Here is a 16,458-nt window from a genome sequence, read left to right on the forward strand (position 1 = left end):
TCCTCAAACTTTACATCATAAGCAAATGTTCCAACTATTTGAATTTTCCATCTGCGTTTGTTTATCATAGAATTTCAGCGTTTTGATATAAATGAAATATTTATATGGAGTTTGACAGATTTATAATGAAAATACTGCGTTTTATAAATATTTATTTCTTTAATTTTATGAGTAATACATAAATATATATAGCTGAAATCTGATTATTTAGAATAGAAATATAATATAATAAAAATATATTTATTCTAAGGTATACTTGACACTGAATTTTACAGCTCAATGCTTTTATAAATTGCTTAAATTTTAAATTATAAACTCTATATATATATATATATATATTATATATATATATATATTGAAATTTATTTGTAATCATAGAGACAAATTTAATTATTTTGCTTACAATTAGAACTACAACTTGATTTTTTCAAATTGCATGATTTAAAATATATTTAAAGGGGCGTCAATTAATCGCTTGATCGATTTTTTAAGGATTTTCGGATTCCCCTCACCCTTGGTTATATGTGGTGATATTCAAAATTGCCCCCGTCCCCCACCAAACATTACGTCTATTTTTAATTACGAGCAAAAAATGTACAATTTTTTATTTTTTTTTTAAATGTTTGGATTGTTTAAAAAAAATTTAGATAAAATATAAATACACGTGATATCTTTCTATACACCTCCTTCTCCCAAGTGATATTTCGTGATTTTTTGTCAACCCCCCCTCCCCCTAAAAGCCTCACGTGATTAATGAACGCCCTCTAATAATTTGGTATGATTAATGCAAAAATAAGTTTATGTATTTAGATGTAATATATTTTTTACAAAATCTTGATTGCCTTGACTTATATTGAAGAAATAATTCTAAAATGTTTAGTTTACGCTAAACTTTTCATTTATTGTGTGTTAATATTTTTGATGGCATATTAAGTATTTTCAGTCTATTACTAAAAATATTGGTAGTACAATATGTTTTAATATATTCATGTTAGTTTTAGAAATCAATGTGTTCTGTAATAGTTTCCAATTTATTTTTCAGATGCATTTCATCATGTAAGAGATAATCTCAATAGTCTTAGTGAGAAAGGTGTCGATAATACAGATCTAGTATTTTTGCAAGGATTACTGGACAGCCCAGCTGTTACTTCTCTAGTCAAGGTAAGAAGCTTTATGATTTTCATAGATACGTGTACTCCCTTTTTAAAGCTCTCCTGATAATGGACAAAGCTTCAAAGCTCCAATATATGCTATATGATCGCAAAGATTTTATAAGTGAATGAATCAGTCAATTATATATATTAGGGTGGTCTTTAATATGGTCATTTTTGAATTTCCTTGGTTCCAAATTGATAAAAAACAATTTTTCTGAAAGTTTTAGCTCCTAATATTAACTTTTAGATAGAGCGCAATTCAATCAAACTTCGTATGGAAATAGCATGGAAAAAAATTTAGAAATAGCTTAGCGACAAATTTTGAATAAAACTTATTCATTTGTTCGCTAAATTATATCTAAAAACATTTTTAAAATTTTTGAATTTTTTTTCATGCTATTTCCATACAAAACTTTGATTGAATTGCGCACTATCTAAAAAACAATATTGAGCTAAAATTTTGAGAGAATTGTTTTTTATCAATTTGGAACCGTTTGAGCACTTGGGAGCAAGGAAATTCGAAAATGTCCATATCAAGGACCAACCTAATATATATATATATTTATATATATATATATATATATATATTATATATATATATATATATATATATATTATATATATATATATATTATATATAAAATTCTTGTATAATGATGCATACATTTAGTACTCCTTAACGATTATTCGGATTTTAATAAATCTTTCTGAAGTTTGTTAAGGGGATTTTTTAAAATGTAAGTGATTATAAAAATATAATAATATTTCAAACATAAATAGAAAAAATTGCCAAAAAGAACATATCATTGTTTGACATTAAAAACATTTTGATACATGAGTACTGTCATCTGCTAAAAATGTCGATTCACTTAAAATTTGAATGTAGTTTAAGCGACCCTAGGCAATATAAGTATATAATACCCATATTCATGATTATGAATAAGTAAAATATAATATCTGCAATATTATTGCCGAAAACCAGCTGAGATGTGCCAGAAATTAAAACAATACAAGATTCAATATATGTTTGTCCGATGAAATTATATAATTTAGTTTAATAAATAACACAATACGTTCCGAATTTGCAAATACATTATTTTTTTAAAGTTGTGCATGTTGTATTTTGCTTTACTTTACTAAATTATTTAAATACAAAAGAATATTTCTACTTATTGAAAAAATTTAGAATTTTGTTTCATGTATCAAAAATTCATTTGTTTCATCATGATCTTAGATTGAATAGAGTCATATAAACTACATTTAATTTTCACAGAAGAAATTAATTCACCGGAGATTTTAACTAAAGTAATAATGTTTATTAAATTTTTAGTAAAAAATGTAATTGCCAAAAAGCAACTATAATAGTGTACGCGATTATAAAAATTATGGACTATTACAAATTATATAAATTATTAAAGCAATTATATTGGTTGGAAATAACCAAGGTGAAATTGTTCTTTTACTGTAGTTACTAATTTTATTCTTTCTGAATTTCTTAAACTGATAAAATATTGCAGTTTTCATTATGTATATAACTTATGCTAAGACCATAAATGGCAGGACATTAAATAGAATATTAAAAAGTATAGGATAGGATATTAAAAAATTTGGAATTTAAATTGCAGTGGGTACAGGACAACGTCTGCCGGGTCATCTAGTATATATATATATATATATATATATATATATATGAGTGTGTGTGTGTTATTGATGAACAATAGTAATTTTCATACCTTCAAATATAGGTCTCGGTTACCTCAGTATTATTCAATAACTTTTTATTAGTCACTTATTTCGTGTCCCAATTCTTTCGACATTCAATAAATTTTTCTTCACAACTTGCTCCATGCGTAGGTTGAAAATTGACCCTAACCTGTGAATGGGTCTGACCTCCAAGGGTCAAAACACATTGACTTCTGTTGGCCGATTTAATTGAATCAATTTTATGCAACACGCCTGTACGAAGTAGTGTTTTAAATTGCCTTAGGACTTGAATTGCTATGAAGAATTTAATTATTAATTCATGAGGATTTGCAGGAATGTTATTTATATTAGTTAGATTTATTCTTTGAGAAACTTTGTAAGAAAAGGGAAATATATAGTAGATTTGTAGGCGTATTATATGTTGAATAAAGCGCAATATAAACCGTTTTTGTCGTGATGATATTAATTTCCCGTAGAGTAAGTTATAGTAATCGCAAAATAACCGAAAATATTTTTTTTATATATCTTTACGTTTCAAAGGTTTCTGAATATTTTGGCATACCTTCGAAAATATTGATGTATGTGTGTGTATGTGTGTATGTGTGTGTGTGTGTTCGGATACAAATTTTCCTCGACGATTTCGGGAACACCAATCAAACGATTTGAATAATTTAAAAAACACTCGACTTGTATTGATAAGTAGACTGCTGATTAGTTTTTGGCAAAGGTAGATCTAGCAGTTCAGAATATTCGGGGCAAAAAGTGATTTGGCGGTCAAAAATGTTTATTGGACATATGCACCTCAAATAATCAGATATTTTATAAAAATTTTAATAATGTGTACACATTTTGTGTTTTTTTTTTAAGTGCCATACCAAGATTTTTAATTACGGTACTGGAAGTTTCAGCAATTTGCCTTAAGGCACGATGCCAGCACCCCACTAGTTTGAGAAATAGTATAATAGTATGATTTGTATTTGTCACAATGGTATTTAAAAAATAGTATCGTTGATTTGTAGACGTATTTATATTGAGCAAATATTTACATAATATAAGACTTTTACATTGTTGAATTATCACAATGGTATAATATCTTTTCGACAACGTTTCTATATTCCAAATAAAACTAAAAAAAATCTATTCAAGTATATTTCCTCACTAATGATCATATTGTTATTCTAAAATATCATAAAATAGACACATGCATACTAAAATATAATTGAATTTTTACATTTATTGATAAACATTTTCTTCAAGTAATTTAATGAATATATCACATATGTGATATGCAGTTGATATGAGTGCATATTATGCACTCTACCCTTAAAATTTTTGGTAGGATAAATATTTCTTATTCATAATTTTTACATATAGAGTGCTTTGATCAAAACTTCATGGTAATTTCTTTAATACATCTGTTATATATTTTGTGACAAAAACCTATAACAATTTGAAAATATTTTGAATCGTGTAATATCAATAATTTTCTGATACTCATTTCTCTATAGACCTAAATTACTACTAAATTTTTTAGAATACAGTTTTAGATTGATACCTTTTGTTCTTTAGATTGATAATTTACAAACAATATATATTATGAAACTTTTTATGGAACTTTTTTGGCGATATATATCATAGTCTTATAGAACTTACTAAAATATTACGGCTTTGCGTCAAGTAGTTTAATTTTAAAAATTCATCAAGGTATGAAAAAATGAGTAGCTTTTTGACGTTTGTAAAAATTAAAATTAGACGATTTACTTGGTATACGATACAGTACTTGGTCTTAATGAACATACTAAACCATTAAAGTCCTATGGAAACTGGTTAAATTATAAAAATTATTGATTTTTGAAAATTTGCTTCCAGAAAATACTCCGAGTTAACGTGTTCGTTCTTTTTCAATTATGTTTAATAAATCCACTCGGAATACTTTTAATCACTCATAAATTAATTATTTTTTTATTGATTAAGTCGATTATTAACACACATTGGGAAGTTTATGTAACTTGCCCCAAGGCAAAATACCAATACCTTAAAGAAATACCAGTGGCCACTTTATTAAAAGAAGTTATAATTAAAACAAATTGATTATTGGTTATTATTGCCTTTTATGCAATAACTTTTTTCTATTGCTAAATTTTAGTATAGAGCTACTATAAAAAGTTTTATATCTAAACATGTGATCTCATGCTATCAAAATATAATAAAACCACTTCGATACGCACCGATGTTCCATAAAAATTAAAAAGCGATAAAATATATATTTACCACATCACATCATCAAAGTTTTCACACCTAGCAAAATGTAATATATTCAACTTATATGATTCAGCTGTAGACTTTTATTACAAAATTTTGTCATATCATTTGTTCTACTTTCGTCAACAATGTAAATCTTGTTTTTATTCTGTATTTTATTTACAACTGTCCAAGTAAGGACATTTAATAAATTTGGGGAATTTACAATTGTCAGTTGTAAAGGGACATTGTATACTAAATGGGCATGTTGAAAAAACAACTCAATAGATGTTTTCCCATTCGTTATAATATTAACAATATTTTATTCATAATGATATAATCTTAATAATATACTTATAAATAATTTCTTATAAAGAATGACTTATCTCAATCTTTATCAGGAAAATTGATGACTTAAACCCAGTGGCGCTTTTCTGTTCAACCTTCTTCGATAGTTCTCTGTTATTAAGGAGTTTGCTAGTTTGCTAGTTTGCTAAATCTCGATGGAAATTTGATAGAGTTCTCTAAGGAGTCTCTTAGTTTAGGGCTTTTTATTATCATTTTCACAAGGAATATGGGTTCTAAAAACTGTTGTGCTAATTTGACTCAAGACTAGTCGTTTCTACAGGTAGCAACCCAAACTGTTGTCCCATCTCTTTGTGATTAATTATTATTACAATTTCTGTAATGGCAAATTTTTATTGATACAGCAATGCCTGATCAGGGATTTTTTCATACGAAAACATTTTGCTATATACATATATTTCCAAGTGGAAACTGTTGTTGAAACTAGGTTGCTCAAAAGAGAATCAAACCTGCTGGGACATCTATATTTCAGGTGCAGTCGTTCATGTACTTACTTGCAAAAGTTTATCTTTCAATTACATTTTATTAATCAATTTTCTGTAACTGATGTATCTAGAAATCTTATTTTATTACAAAATCGTGTCACATTATTGCAACTTTCGTCTCCTGACGTGAAAGTATGACAAAATACTTCGACATAAACCGTTCGCACCTGTAACAAAGCAAACATAGGTAGTAGTAGTAGCCGACTCCAAGAAATTCCTTAATAAGTTATGCAAAGTAGTACTTTTGTACAATGACCTTTTAGAACTCTTATTCGTAAGGCATAATATAACAAGTTTTAAGAAACTCACACAATCTGAATATTAAATGAATCTCTCTATATCAAAACGTACTCAGTTATCAAAGAAAACTTTCAGCAAAAGTAAGACATAGATGTTGATATTTTTTAGCAAATTTTTAAAACTTTTTTTGTTTGATAAACATATATAAGATTTGTCTGAAATTCTAGAGAACTTCACATTTCAGCCTGTTATACTAAAAGGTAACAAAAAAAAGATTTTGACTAATGGTAATAATATATGCTATATGGAGAAATATATAAATCCACTTTGCATTGAAATAAATGACAAAAAAGGTGCTACTCTAAAATTTATTTCGATTTGATTATTCAGATAGCAGATGTACTCCAAATTTCCAAAAGTTTAACACATTTTGAAAACTATTGCTTTTATTATCTCTTTACTCAATGTCTTATTCTTATACAGTATCTTATACAGTGATAAGTTTTTAAAAACTACTGATTTCCATAAAATAAAAACTTTAATATTTCACAATCCTAAAACTCATGAATATACTACTAATAATTTATTTTTGTGAACTCTATTTAAAGATGTGGCTTAAGAAAAACAACATAAATTTACATCACTTCTGAATATCTGTCCACTTATACAAAAATAAAATTTAAAAATGAATTATGTGAGCACTTTATTATTAAAAGATTTTTATATCTTGAGAAATATTAAGTGATGGGTTTAAAAATTGTGAAACAATTTTTAGTGTATGGATTCTGATGATATATTGGAAGGTACATTAAAAATAGATAAGTTCGTGTTGATAGTTGATACGCAAAATTCTAAGGGCTATCCTGAGTATGAAATAGTATAAAAATGATCCACATTATCTGTAGCTTGATTTGTTTTGAGCAAGTTAATTTTACGATATGTACATAATGCTTTCAATGAGATTAGTTTTGTAATAAACATTGGTTTTATCCTTGGTCCAGTATATGGGTCAATTGACACGGTGTGAGCATTAATGACATACGAGTATGTATATTAACATCAATATAATAGTTGCGTACAACATATCTGGAAAACGATATCGAAGAATATATCAGAAAATATATTTGCTTTTATATAAATTTAATCATTTATTTAAATTATTTGTCAATATTAAATTATAAACGTAGAAATTTACAATCTTCTTAATGATAATTGCTAATACAAGAGCCCTAATTAGGTTTCAATAGTAGGTATACATTTGAGATGCCTCAAAAATAATTTTTAATTTGAGGATAAAACGACATCAAATTATTCATTATTAATTATTAATTGAAGAATAAAATTAAATTAATCAAAATTATCTTATTCCATTTAAACTAGTTAGTATATGTTACTAGAAGTGTCTAATCGTCTTCTAAATTAGAATCTGTAATCATAGCCATAAGTTTTCTGTTTTTCTATTTTTGAAAAAAAAAATGAGTTATGTGTCAAAAGCCTAATATTGCAATTCATTACAAATTGCTGGTGAATCCTATTTAGACATATATACTTTATCGAAATATATTATCATTTACTAATTTTTTTTTTAAATTTATATGAAAAATTAATGATGATCTCTTTTCGTTGAATTATATCAAAATCATATGCATTATTTAGAATTCTTATATCATTTTTTAAAATATTTGTTTTTTGTAAAACTACTTTTTATCGCACGTTGTCTGTTTCAAGTGTACATTCAAATTATTGTTAATAGAAATGATATCATCACGATGATGATATAATATTTGGCAAATTAATTTTGCAATTTTTAGCATTTGCATTATTGATAAAATTAAATACATTTTTATTATAGATTTCAATGGGAAGTACTTACTTTTTTTGATGTCTATCAATAATTTGATTATATATAAATCTATCTTGATTTAAAATACATATTAAATTTTGATTAAATATGAAATCATTCATTTTAAATTGAGCGATTTTTCCTGATAAATATGAATATATCATGAAAGTCATTGCGAAAACAATATTTTGGACAGTTAATATTTGCACAGAATTTGGATAAAACAGTGACAAACTTTAAAACAACAATTAAGCTTGAGTATTATTACAAAATTATAAAAAACGTCTTCAGTTGTTAATTAAAATAGAATGACTCGACTAACCATTACATGATCCTATCGAATAGTTAATCGTTAATTGATGATAATTATGAAATGCCTTAGGCAACTTCTCATAAGGTTGTTCGACTCGATTTTAATGATTTTTGTAGATTTCTTACTGTTCACAATATTTTAGATTTTGCTTTATTTTTGACTACGAACAACGGGCTTGAGCCTAAGCTATTCCCAATTGGAATGCATAAGTTTAAAAGGTTCTCATACCTAGTCGTCCAATCTCTGGATTGATATTAGTTTTAGACATTTTAAGTACTACCGAGAGTATTGCTAATATTTCATAATGGCGCAGATGGTGAAACAAACGTTGAAGAAATTTTCAAAAAACGCTACCCAAACATAAGGTTCATGTTTTAGCAACATACTCCATAATTTTATGAATTACAATTAGCAAACAAAGGTAATTATGATTTTTGATCAAAATTCTTAACATACTTCGAATGTTGATTGCTATATGTTATTTCTTTTTTTTATTCTTTCTTTTATTTACAACTGTCCAGTTAAATTGTGGAATTTACAATTGTCAGCCGCAAAGGGACATTGGATACTATAAGGACATATTGAAAAAACAACTCAATAGTTGTTTTTTCATTCGTTATAATATTAACAATATTTTATTGATAATGATATAATCTTAAATATTTAATTATAAATAATTTCTTATAAATAATAGCTAAGTTATTTCAATCTTTATCAGGAAAATTGATGACTTAGATCAAGTGGCGCTTTTCTCTTCAACCTTAGTCGATAGGTCTGTTATTAAGAAGTTTGCTAGAGAATTTGGGTGACTGATGAGCTTATTTCTATATTTATGTGTTGTTTTTGTTATTACATCTTTTGTGGTAGGTATCTTCGTGTCGAGATGAACCAGCTAGTTCGGGATATGTTTTGGTGCTCCTAAGCCACAAAATCAAAATCTTGTTCTGAAATTTCTGTTTCTTTCTTTATTAAACACAATTTTTGAAAATATATCAAATTCAATTTTTCTTTATTTGTTATGATTTGTATGTGTTAAAGGTAAGATTCCAATATCATGATTTTGAATATAGCAAGAAGTAAAACTTAATGCTAATTTAACAGAACCAGGTTGTCCTAACTGATCCCTGCTAGTTAGTTTCCTCCTGTCATATATTATTAGGAAGTAAAACCATGTAAATGCATGTGTAGATATTGTGTGTTGGTCGAGGGCAAGAAGCCATAGGAAATGCAAATAATCTTATAAGATCCCCTATTCGACTCTTAGCAGAACCTATAGCGCCGCGAGAATTCATTGTGCAGCCGAGTCGTACTAGAAACCAGTTTCACATGCACGATGCGCTAGTATTGACGTATACGCATAGGTATGCAACGCAGTGACGTAGGAATTTAATATTTGGGGAAAAAATCAGTTAAATTTAAGAAATGATTAATTTCCGATCATGCTGTTATTCATTTAACTATATTTGTTTTCTACACTCTGAATAAAAATAAAAAGAAAAATGCTGAAAAGTGCAATTGCTGAAAATGGATGGAAGCATTTACAGATGCGTGCAATGAATATAAAATGATATAAAAAAAATTCAAATCATGTTATAAAAAATTTTGAGTAATATTTTAAGTTCTAATTCAAAAGCCTAAGTCCTTTTTCTATAATGATATGAGTTTTGCTACAAATTATTAGCAAGCACTTTTAGTTATAGTTTAATTCTATGTTTGATCGAAAGGAATGTGATTTTTTGCAGCGTTATACTTACAGGAATCTGGGTGAATTAGCTAATTTTATGCAGAGAAAGTCAAATAATATGTTTATAGGATTTTGTTTTTCGGCTTTTTATGGAATGTTTATATTATTTTTGGGACAGCGGTGGCGATATCGGTTAGGGCGTGGGCTAGCATCAACTAGACCCAGGCTCGCTGGTTCTATTCCCGCTACCGCCGTAGCCCGACATCAGGCAGCTTTGATGTCAAATTTCCACTTGGGGTTATAAATCACAATATAATTCCAAGTGAAAATCGTCCTTCGTGGACATAGCTGCAACATCCAATCACATGTTAACCATTAGACGTAATAGCTAATATCAAAAAAATATCCCACACATAAGAGAATGGTAAATCGATGGATTGCCTCTCATGAAATAAGTAGCCATAAGTCTTAACCAACAGCTTATAGAACAAACAAGTGTTCTGATTGCTGTTCAAACAATAAAAAAAAAATTATTTTTACCGATGGTGTTCTCAAAGTACGTTACGTCTAAATAGGATTTACCAGCAATTTGTTATGAATTGCAATCTTAGGCTTTCGGCACATACCTCAATTTTTTTCATTACTTTTTCTTTGAATTAATTATAATTTATTTCTCATAACCAATCTTAACCTTTGGTTCAATGAGATTTTTTGCTGTTCGGTACATGGCGTTTAAAAATTGCCCCAGTGAGGAATTTCTTTACATAAATATATTGCTTGTCAATTTATTAGATCTTGCGGTCATTTTCTATTCAGTCTTCTGGTAAATGTTTTTGCAGATCTTTCATTTGTGTGTTTGGATGGTATGAGTTCTCTTGATGATATTTCAAGCTCCTCTCCTCGATAACCTCTTGTACTTATTTGATGTTTAGAAATACATTTTAAGTGAATCTTTTTAATGTTATTAATATGCTGGCTACCGATTACTGAATTTTTAAAGAGTCACCGAACAAAGGTCCAATCTGACTTTCTGTATTTATACTGTCTAAAGCTTAAATTAAATGAACACATAACATGTATCAAACAACCAATTATCAAACTATGTTCAGTTCATTCCTTTTCATAGAAATATATTTTTTACACATTTTTCTAAAATGTGTCATCTAGTCCTTTCTACCTCATAAACTAGAAGAAAAAAACAGCCAGGAGGCAAACAGTTTCAATGTCTTAAATTTATTTTTAAAGCAATATTGTGAAATAATAAATACATTATTCAGTCAATGCAAAATACAAATTGTATGGGCCCATTATTTGCAAAAATAACACTGTATATAACCCTGATCTAGTATTTCGCCATCCATTCATCTGTTGGACTAACTATTAATTTAATGCGTCTTCTGTAAATTTACTTTTTTTAACTTAATTTACTTCTTATTTGCTATTTTCCTCTTGTTTATACTTTTGTCAGTGGTCAAGCTTTTATAAAGGTTATATAATAAAAAACTTTAATATAATTTAAAATTATCAAAACGTTTTACAAAGCGATTGAGTAATAATATTATAAATATTGATACACAATATTTTAGTTCCTGATAGAAAAGTTGTAAGAATCACAGATAAACAAGTATAAATATGGTAAGAATTAAGGTGATAGCTGGACAATATTTAATATTTTAATAATTGTACCTTATTGTATATCTTTCTATGAAACATAAAAGTCAATAATAAACTGACTGCCAAAATCACATTGAGTTTTGAATCACACTTTTTTATTTCCATATAATTACAATCAGCCTGGTAAGAAGCATTCAGTAATTCTGATGACAAATGTGTAGATAAGATTTTAAATTCTAAGTGGTAGTCCAATATGCTCAGTGAAAGTATTTTCAAGTTTTAAAGTAATTTTGAATCAGAATAAATTTCTATTTGCTTTAGTAAATCAATATATATTGAAAACATATACATTAGACCAATTGTGGACTAATTTCTAGAAAATGTACTGAAGAAAATTACAATTTATTAAATTTAAAAAAAATTAAATACAAAAAAAGTTTAAAATTATTATTAACTTTCATAAATAAAGAGTAAACTTTTCTTATGTACATTTTTCATCTATGTTAATATTTAACCTGACAGTCTTCGGCTGTTAATTATTAAGCATAATAAAGAGCTTGTCTATAAAACAATTAGTTAAAAATAAATTTATTTATAGATTTATTTAATTTACTGCTCATATATTATCTCTGTTTATTCATATTTTGTTCGATCTTTTTCTCCCACGCCTCTGTCCGCGTTTCGTCGCACACAGCGACAAAGTTTGTATGGACTCACGTGGGAACACACCTAAGGCCCGCGCATGTCTGCGTGGCCCCCTTGCGTTCCGTACCACTGGAACTTTCATTTTAGTTTACGTTTTACCGTAGTTAGGTGCTGCAACCTGTTTTTCGGCGACGATGATTAACAAATACTTGGTTTTTCCGTGATTTTTCCCAACAACTAAAACTAATTTCGAATCAGTGTATGGTTTTGTAAAAGCTGTGCTTTATTTGTGCCTTAGGAAAGGGATAAGTGTTGAGGAAAAAGGGTGTGTACAGGATATTTCGCGTGACAGGTAAGAAGTTTGGTGTTGTTTTGTTATTGTAGTATGTGGGTTGGTGGGGGGAGGTATACAAATGTTTGTGATGTGGGGACTTTAAACTTAATAACGGAGTTTATTTTTGTTGTTATTTATTTGGCCTTATAAACTAGTATAAGCCATATTTCAGTAAGTCTAAAAGACCTAAATTAAATACAAAATATGGGGATTTATTAACGGAGTTATTTGACTCATTGTTAAAGTTAGAACAACTTCTAAAAATTGTTTAAAATAGTGAAAATCTGAAAATTGCTTAACATATGTTTCTTACGTTTTGAGTTTCCTTTCAATTACCAAAAGTTGCATCAATTATTGGATTTATTACAATAATTAGTAACAGCCATATTCCAGTATTTAAACTTATATCAAATACAAAATTTGGGTATATATTAATAAGTTAGTTATTTTACTCATTGTTAGAGATAGTACAACTTCTAAAAATGATTTCAAATAGTGAAAATCTGAAAATTGCCTATCATATGTTTCTTACGTTTTGAGTTTCCTTTCAATTGCCAAAAGTTGCATCAATTATTGGATTTATTACAGCGATATTCAGCATCTTAAAAACAAGTTAGCCAAGTTTAATTAATTGGCAATATAAATTTATGTGCACATCACAAACACTTTATTTATTATCAATATTAAATGCTTTGGATAATACGTTGATAGTAGTAAAAAACAATAATATATTTTGATAAATTCATACTATGAGGCTGGATTGGAATTCTATTTAAGCATTCTAAGTACTACCAAAAATTTGGTGATGCTCCATAATGGAATCGGAACAGATAAAAAAGAATAAATAAATTTGTTTCTTTTATTTATTGATGTATTTATTCCATAATTTTAAATTAATGCTTTTGATTTTCAATGAAGAATTTGTGTTCGAATCCAATTCAAGACAATTAATTACTACATTTTTGTTTGAACCTTGATGGCATCATCTCTTTCTCGGTTAATTGAATTATATTATGGAATTTTGCAAAGTGCTTACACATATATATGTATATGTTGCATACATACATATGTATACAAAAAATATAGCTTATAAAACTAAATGGGTAGCTAAAGTAACTGTACTTTATGTTACGTAGTTATAGAATTTATTAAAACTCTCCTTCGATAACTCAGGTTGTTGGGTTATAATTTTACCCTTGTAGCTGTGGACTGTATTAAACACTGATTTGTTTGTATATTATATACTTGTTGCAGTTCTAATTAAAATCACTGATTTGTTACTAAGTTATAATGAAAGAAGATATATTTATTTTTATTGGTTATTTGGTTTTTAAGTGAACGACTAGTTCAATTAAAATACTACGCTACCCCCTCTACCGGGGTAGCAACCATTCCGTGTAAAGCTTAATGCCCTGAAATTTGTCACCTTCATGGCCAATATAATAAAACGAAAAGACGTCCGAACAGTAACTATAAATTGATTTACCAAAATCCACTATCAACGACTGCTTCTACTAAGAAATCATGAATTTAACTAATGTTTTTGTCAATTTATTAATATTTTCCATATGTGTGTGTTTTTCATGATGTCACCATTTGTTTTCGTGATTCGATTGCTCATTTATTTATGCTTGTGTGTCGATTTCGACATAATTTTAGCGTTGACTGTGTTTGTAAACTGAATAAGTAAACATATACCGTTCGCTGGCGTATGTGTACACGCGGCTACAGGTAAACGCCCACATTGGATTTTCATAGATTTTTGGGCTTTTCTTTGGGGTTGGAGTATTTTCATTGATTTGCGTGTATTGAAAATTACTACATGTATCTCGTTTTACCATGCTATGTATTCGGATTTTCTAGCTTGCATAGAACCGCTATGCTTGGCATAAATATTTCCTGTTAAAAAATAATTAATCTTGCTATATTAGTTTTTTTTTATTTTATCATATAATTTTTGATAAATATTTTAATTTTTTTAATAACCTATTTGTCTTTAGTGGACAATAAATAGAAAGTCTTAGTGTTACACTTACTACTGAGTTAGTGTTTCCCCTTTGTTCAAAATTAAAAATGGTCATATAATTTGAATTTTTTTTAACCAGCAATGTTCTTGCAAATTATTTTTTTCATTATTTTTGTTGAAAACCAAATACTTTTGATATAGTTGATTGGTATGGATAAAACTAATCTCCATAAAATTACTTTACCTACTTGCCTTTACCTATCAATATTGTCTTAATTTATATTAATAAAACTATCTACACAAGTATTCTATACAAAATCTATAAAACTATAAGCTTTTTAGTTTTGGAATCAATTATCTCTACCAAATAAATTTTTCAATAATTGACAAATTATTATTTGAATTATTTTCCTGAAAAATTACATAATTTTTCAAGTTCTACTACATATCTTGAAATGTTAATGGGAATTTCAAACATTCGTTAGCTACTATATATGTATTAATGTTTACTTTGAACACATTTCCATGTATAGAAGAATGCATAAATAGTATGAAAGATATAGAGGAGTAATTTACATATATAATATTTCAAAATATTTTCGATTTGCTAAGCACTTAGTTAATTACAATTTAACGACATTGGCTTTGTGTGGTGATTCTATTTATTTCGAATTATATTTATATACACATAACACTCTCACTAAAACTAATTATTAATAACTCACTTCATCTATTTGCAAATTATAACAGTGAATTTAAAAATTTAAATACGAGCGCCAGTATTTTATAATATTGAAAATATAATCTTGTATTTTTTAAATAAGCATGGAAAATATATTTTTTATTACATTATAACAATATAATCGTAATGATAATAATTATATTACTTTGGAAGTATATTTAGTGAGAGTTATCAATGTTCTAAGATTCAACAACAAAGTGAAATCATAATTAAGTAAAAATTAATAAAAATTCCAGATTTCAATAGAAAATTTATTTAGCAACCTTTAAAATAATACTGATGTACGAGGATGGTCTATAGAGATTTTTTTAAAAAAAATTATTCACTGTAGAAAAATAATTAAAACTAGTGGTGAATCACATCGTGCCTTAAGGCAAATTGCCGGAATTTCCCGCACCTTTAATGAATAATTCGAGAAATATTAAATGTTTTCAAATAGATTATCATTAATAATGTAACTTAAATTATTCTTATTTTATAAAAATTAAAAAAACAAAACTTAATCGGATTTAATGAACAGTATTGTCAAATATTTCTAACAATAAGTACTTAATAAACTGAAATGCAAAGTTAAAATTATTTATTTGAAGTATATAAGTGATGAAAACTTTAGCTTGAATTAAAATTAAAATCCAAAAAACTTTTTTTTTTGAAAATTAAAAAAAAATTGAACTAAAAAAAATCTTACGCCAAAAGCAACCATTTCGTTAACACAAGCAGAAAGTTTCATCATTCAGAATCATTCAAATCGGATGCTTAGTTCTCTTAAAAACTACAATATTTTGCATCTTTAGCTTTATATCTCCAAAACGGCAGGACCTGCCTTTGCCAAAATCTAATATCCACTTCTCCCCATCATTACGAATCGAATGTTTCATGGATCATTCGAATCGGTTGAGCCATTCTCTTAAAAACAGTGGTTTTTAACACTTTTTGTTCAATATCCATGTGAAGCTTATTAAAATACTTATCATTCTCTTAAAAACCGTGATTTTTAACACTTTTTGTTCCATATCCATGTAAAGCTTATTAAAATACTTATCAAATTAAAAAATACTTGCAACAAACAAACTAGTTATATTTAAAAATAATTAAAATTAACTAAATATAAATAAGGTTATAGCAAA

General features: G+C 27.3%; 1 protein-coding gene across 1 annotated transcript in view; it reads left to right on the plus strand.

Moving 5' to 3' along the window:
• Positions 1 to 16,458, plus strand: part of LOC113373269 (MAGUK p55 subfamily member 6-like) — an 84,749-nt gene that overhangs the window by 38,473 nt on the left and 29,818 nt on the right. Inside the window, exon 2 of the mRNA XM_026613575.1 lies at positions 1,043 to 1,161. Coding sequence (XP_026469360.1) covers positions 1,043 to 1,161 — 119 coding nt within the window. The remainder of the gene's footprint in view (positions 1 to 1,042; positions 1,162 to 16,458) is intronic.

The sequence above is a fragment of the Ctenocephalides felis genome, unplaced genomic scaffold (assembly GCF_003426905.1).
Source record: "Ctenocephalides felis isolate EL2017-DRISC unplaced genomic scaffold, ASM342690v1 CF-g0.4_SCAFFOLD_01604, whole genome shotgun sequence".
NCBI classification, from domain to species: Eukaryota; Metazoa; Arthropoda; class Insecta; order Siphonaptera; family Pulicidae; genus Ctenocephalides; species Ctenocephalides felis.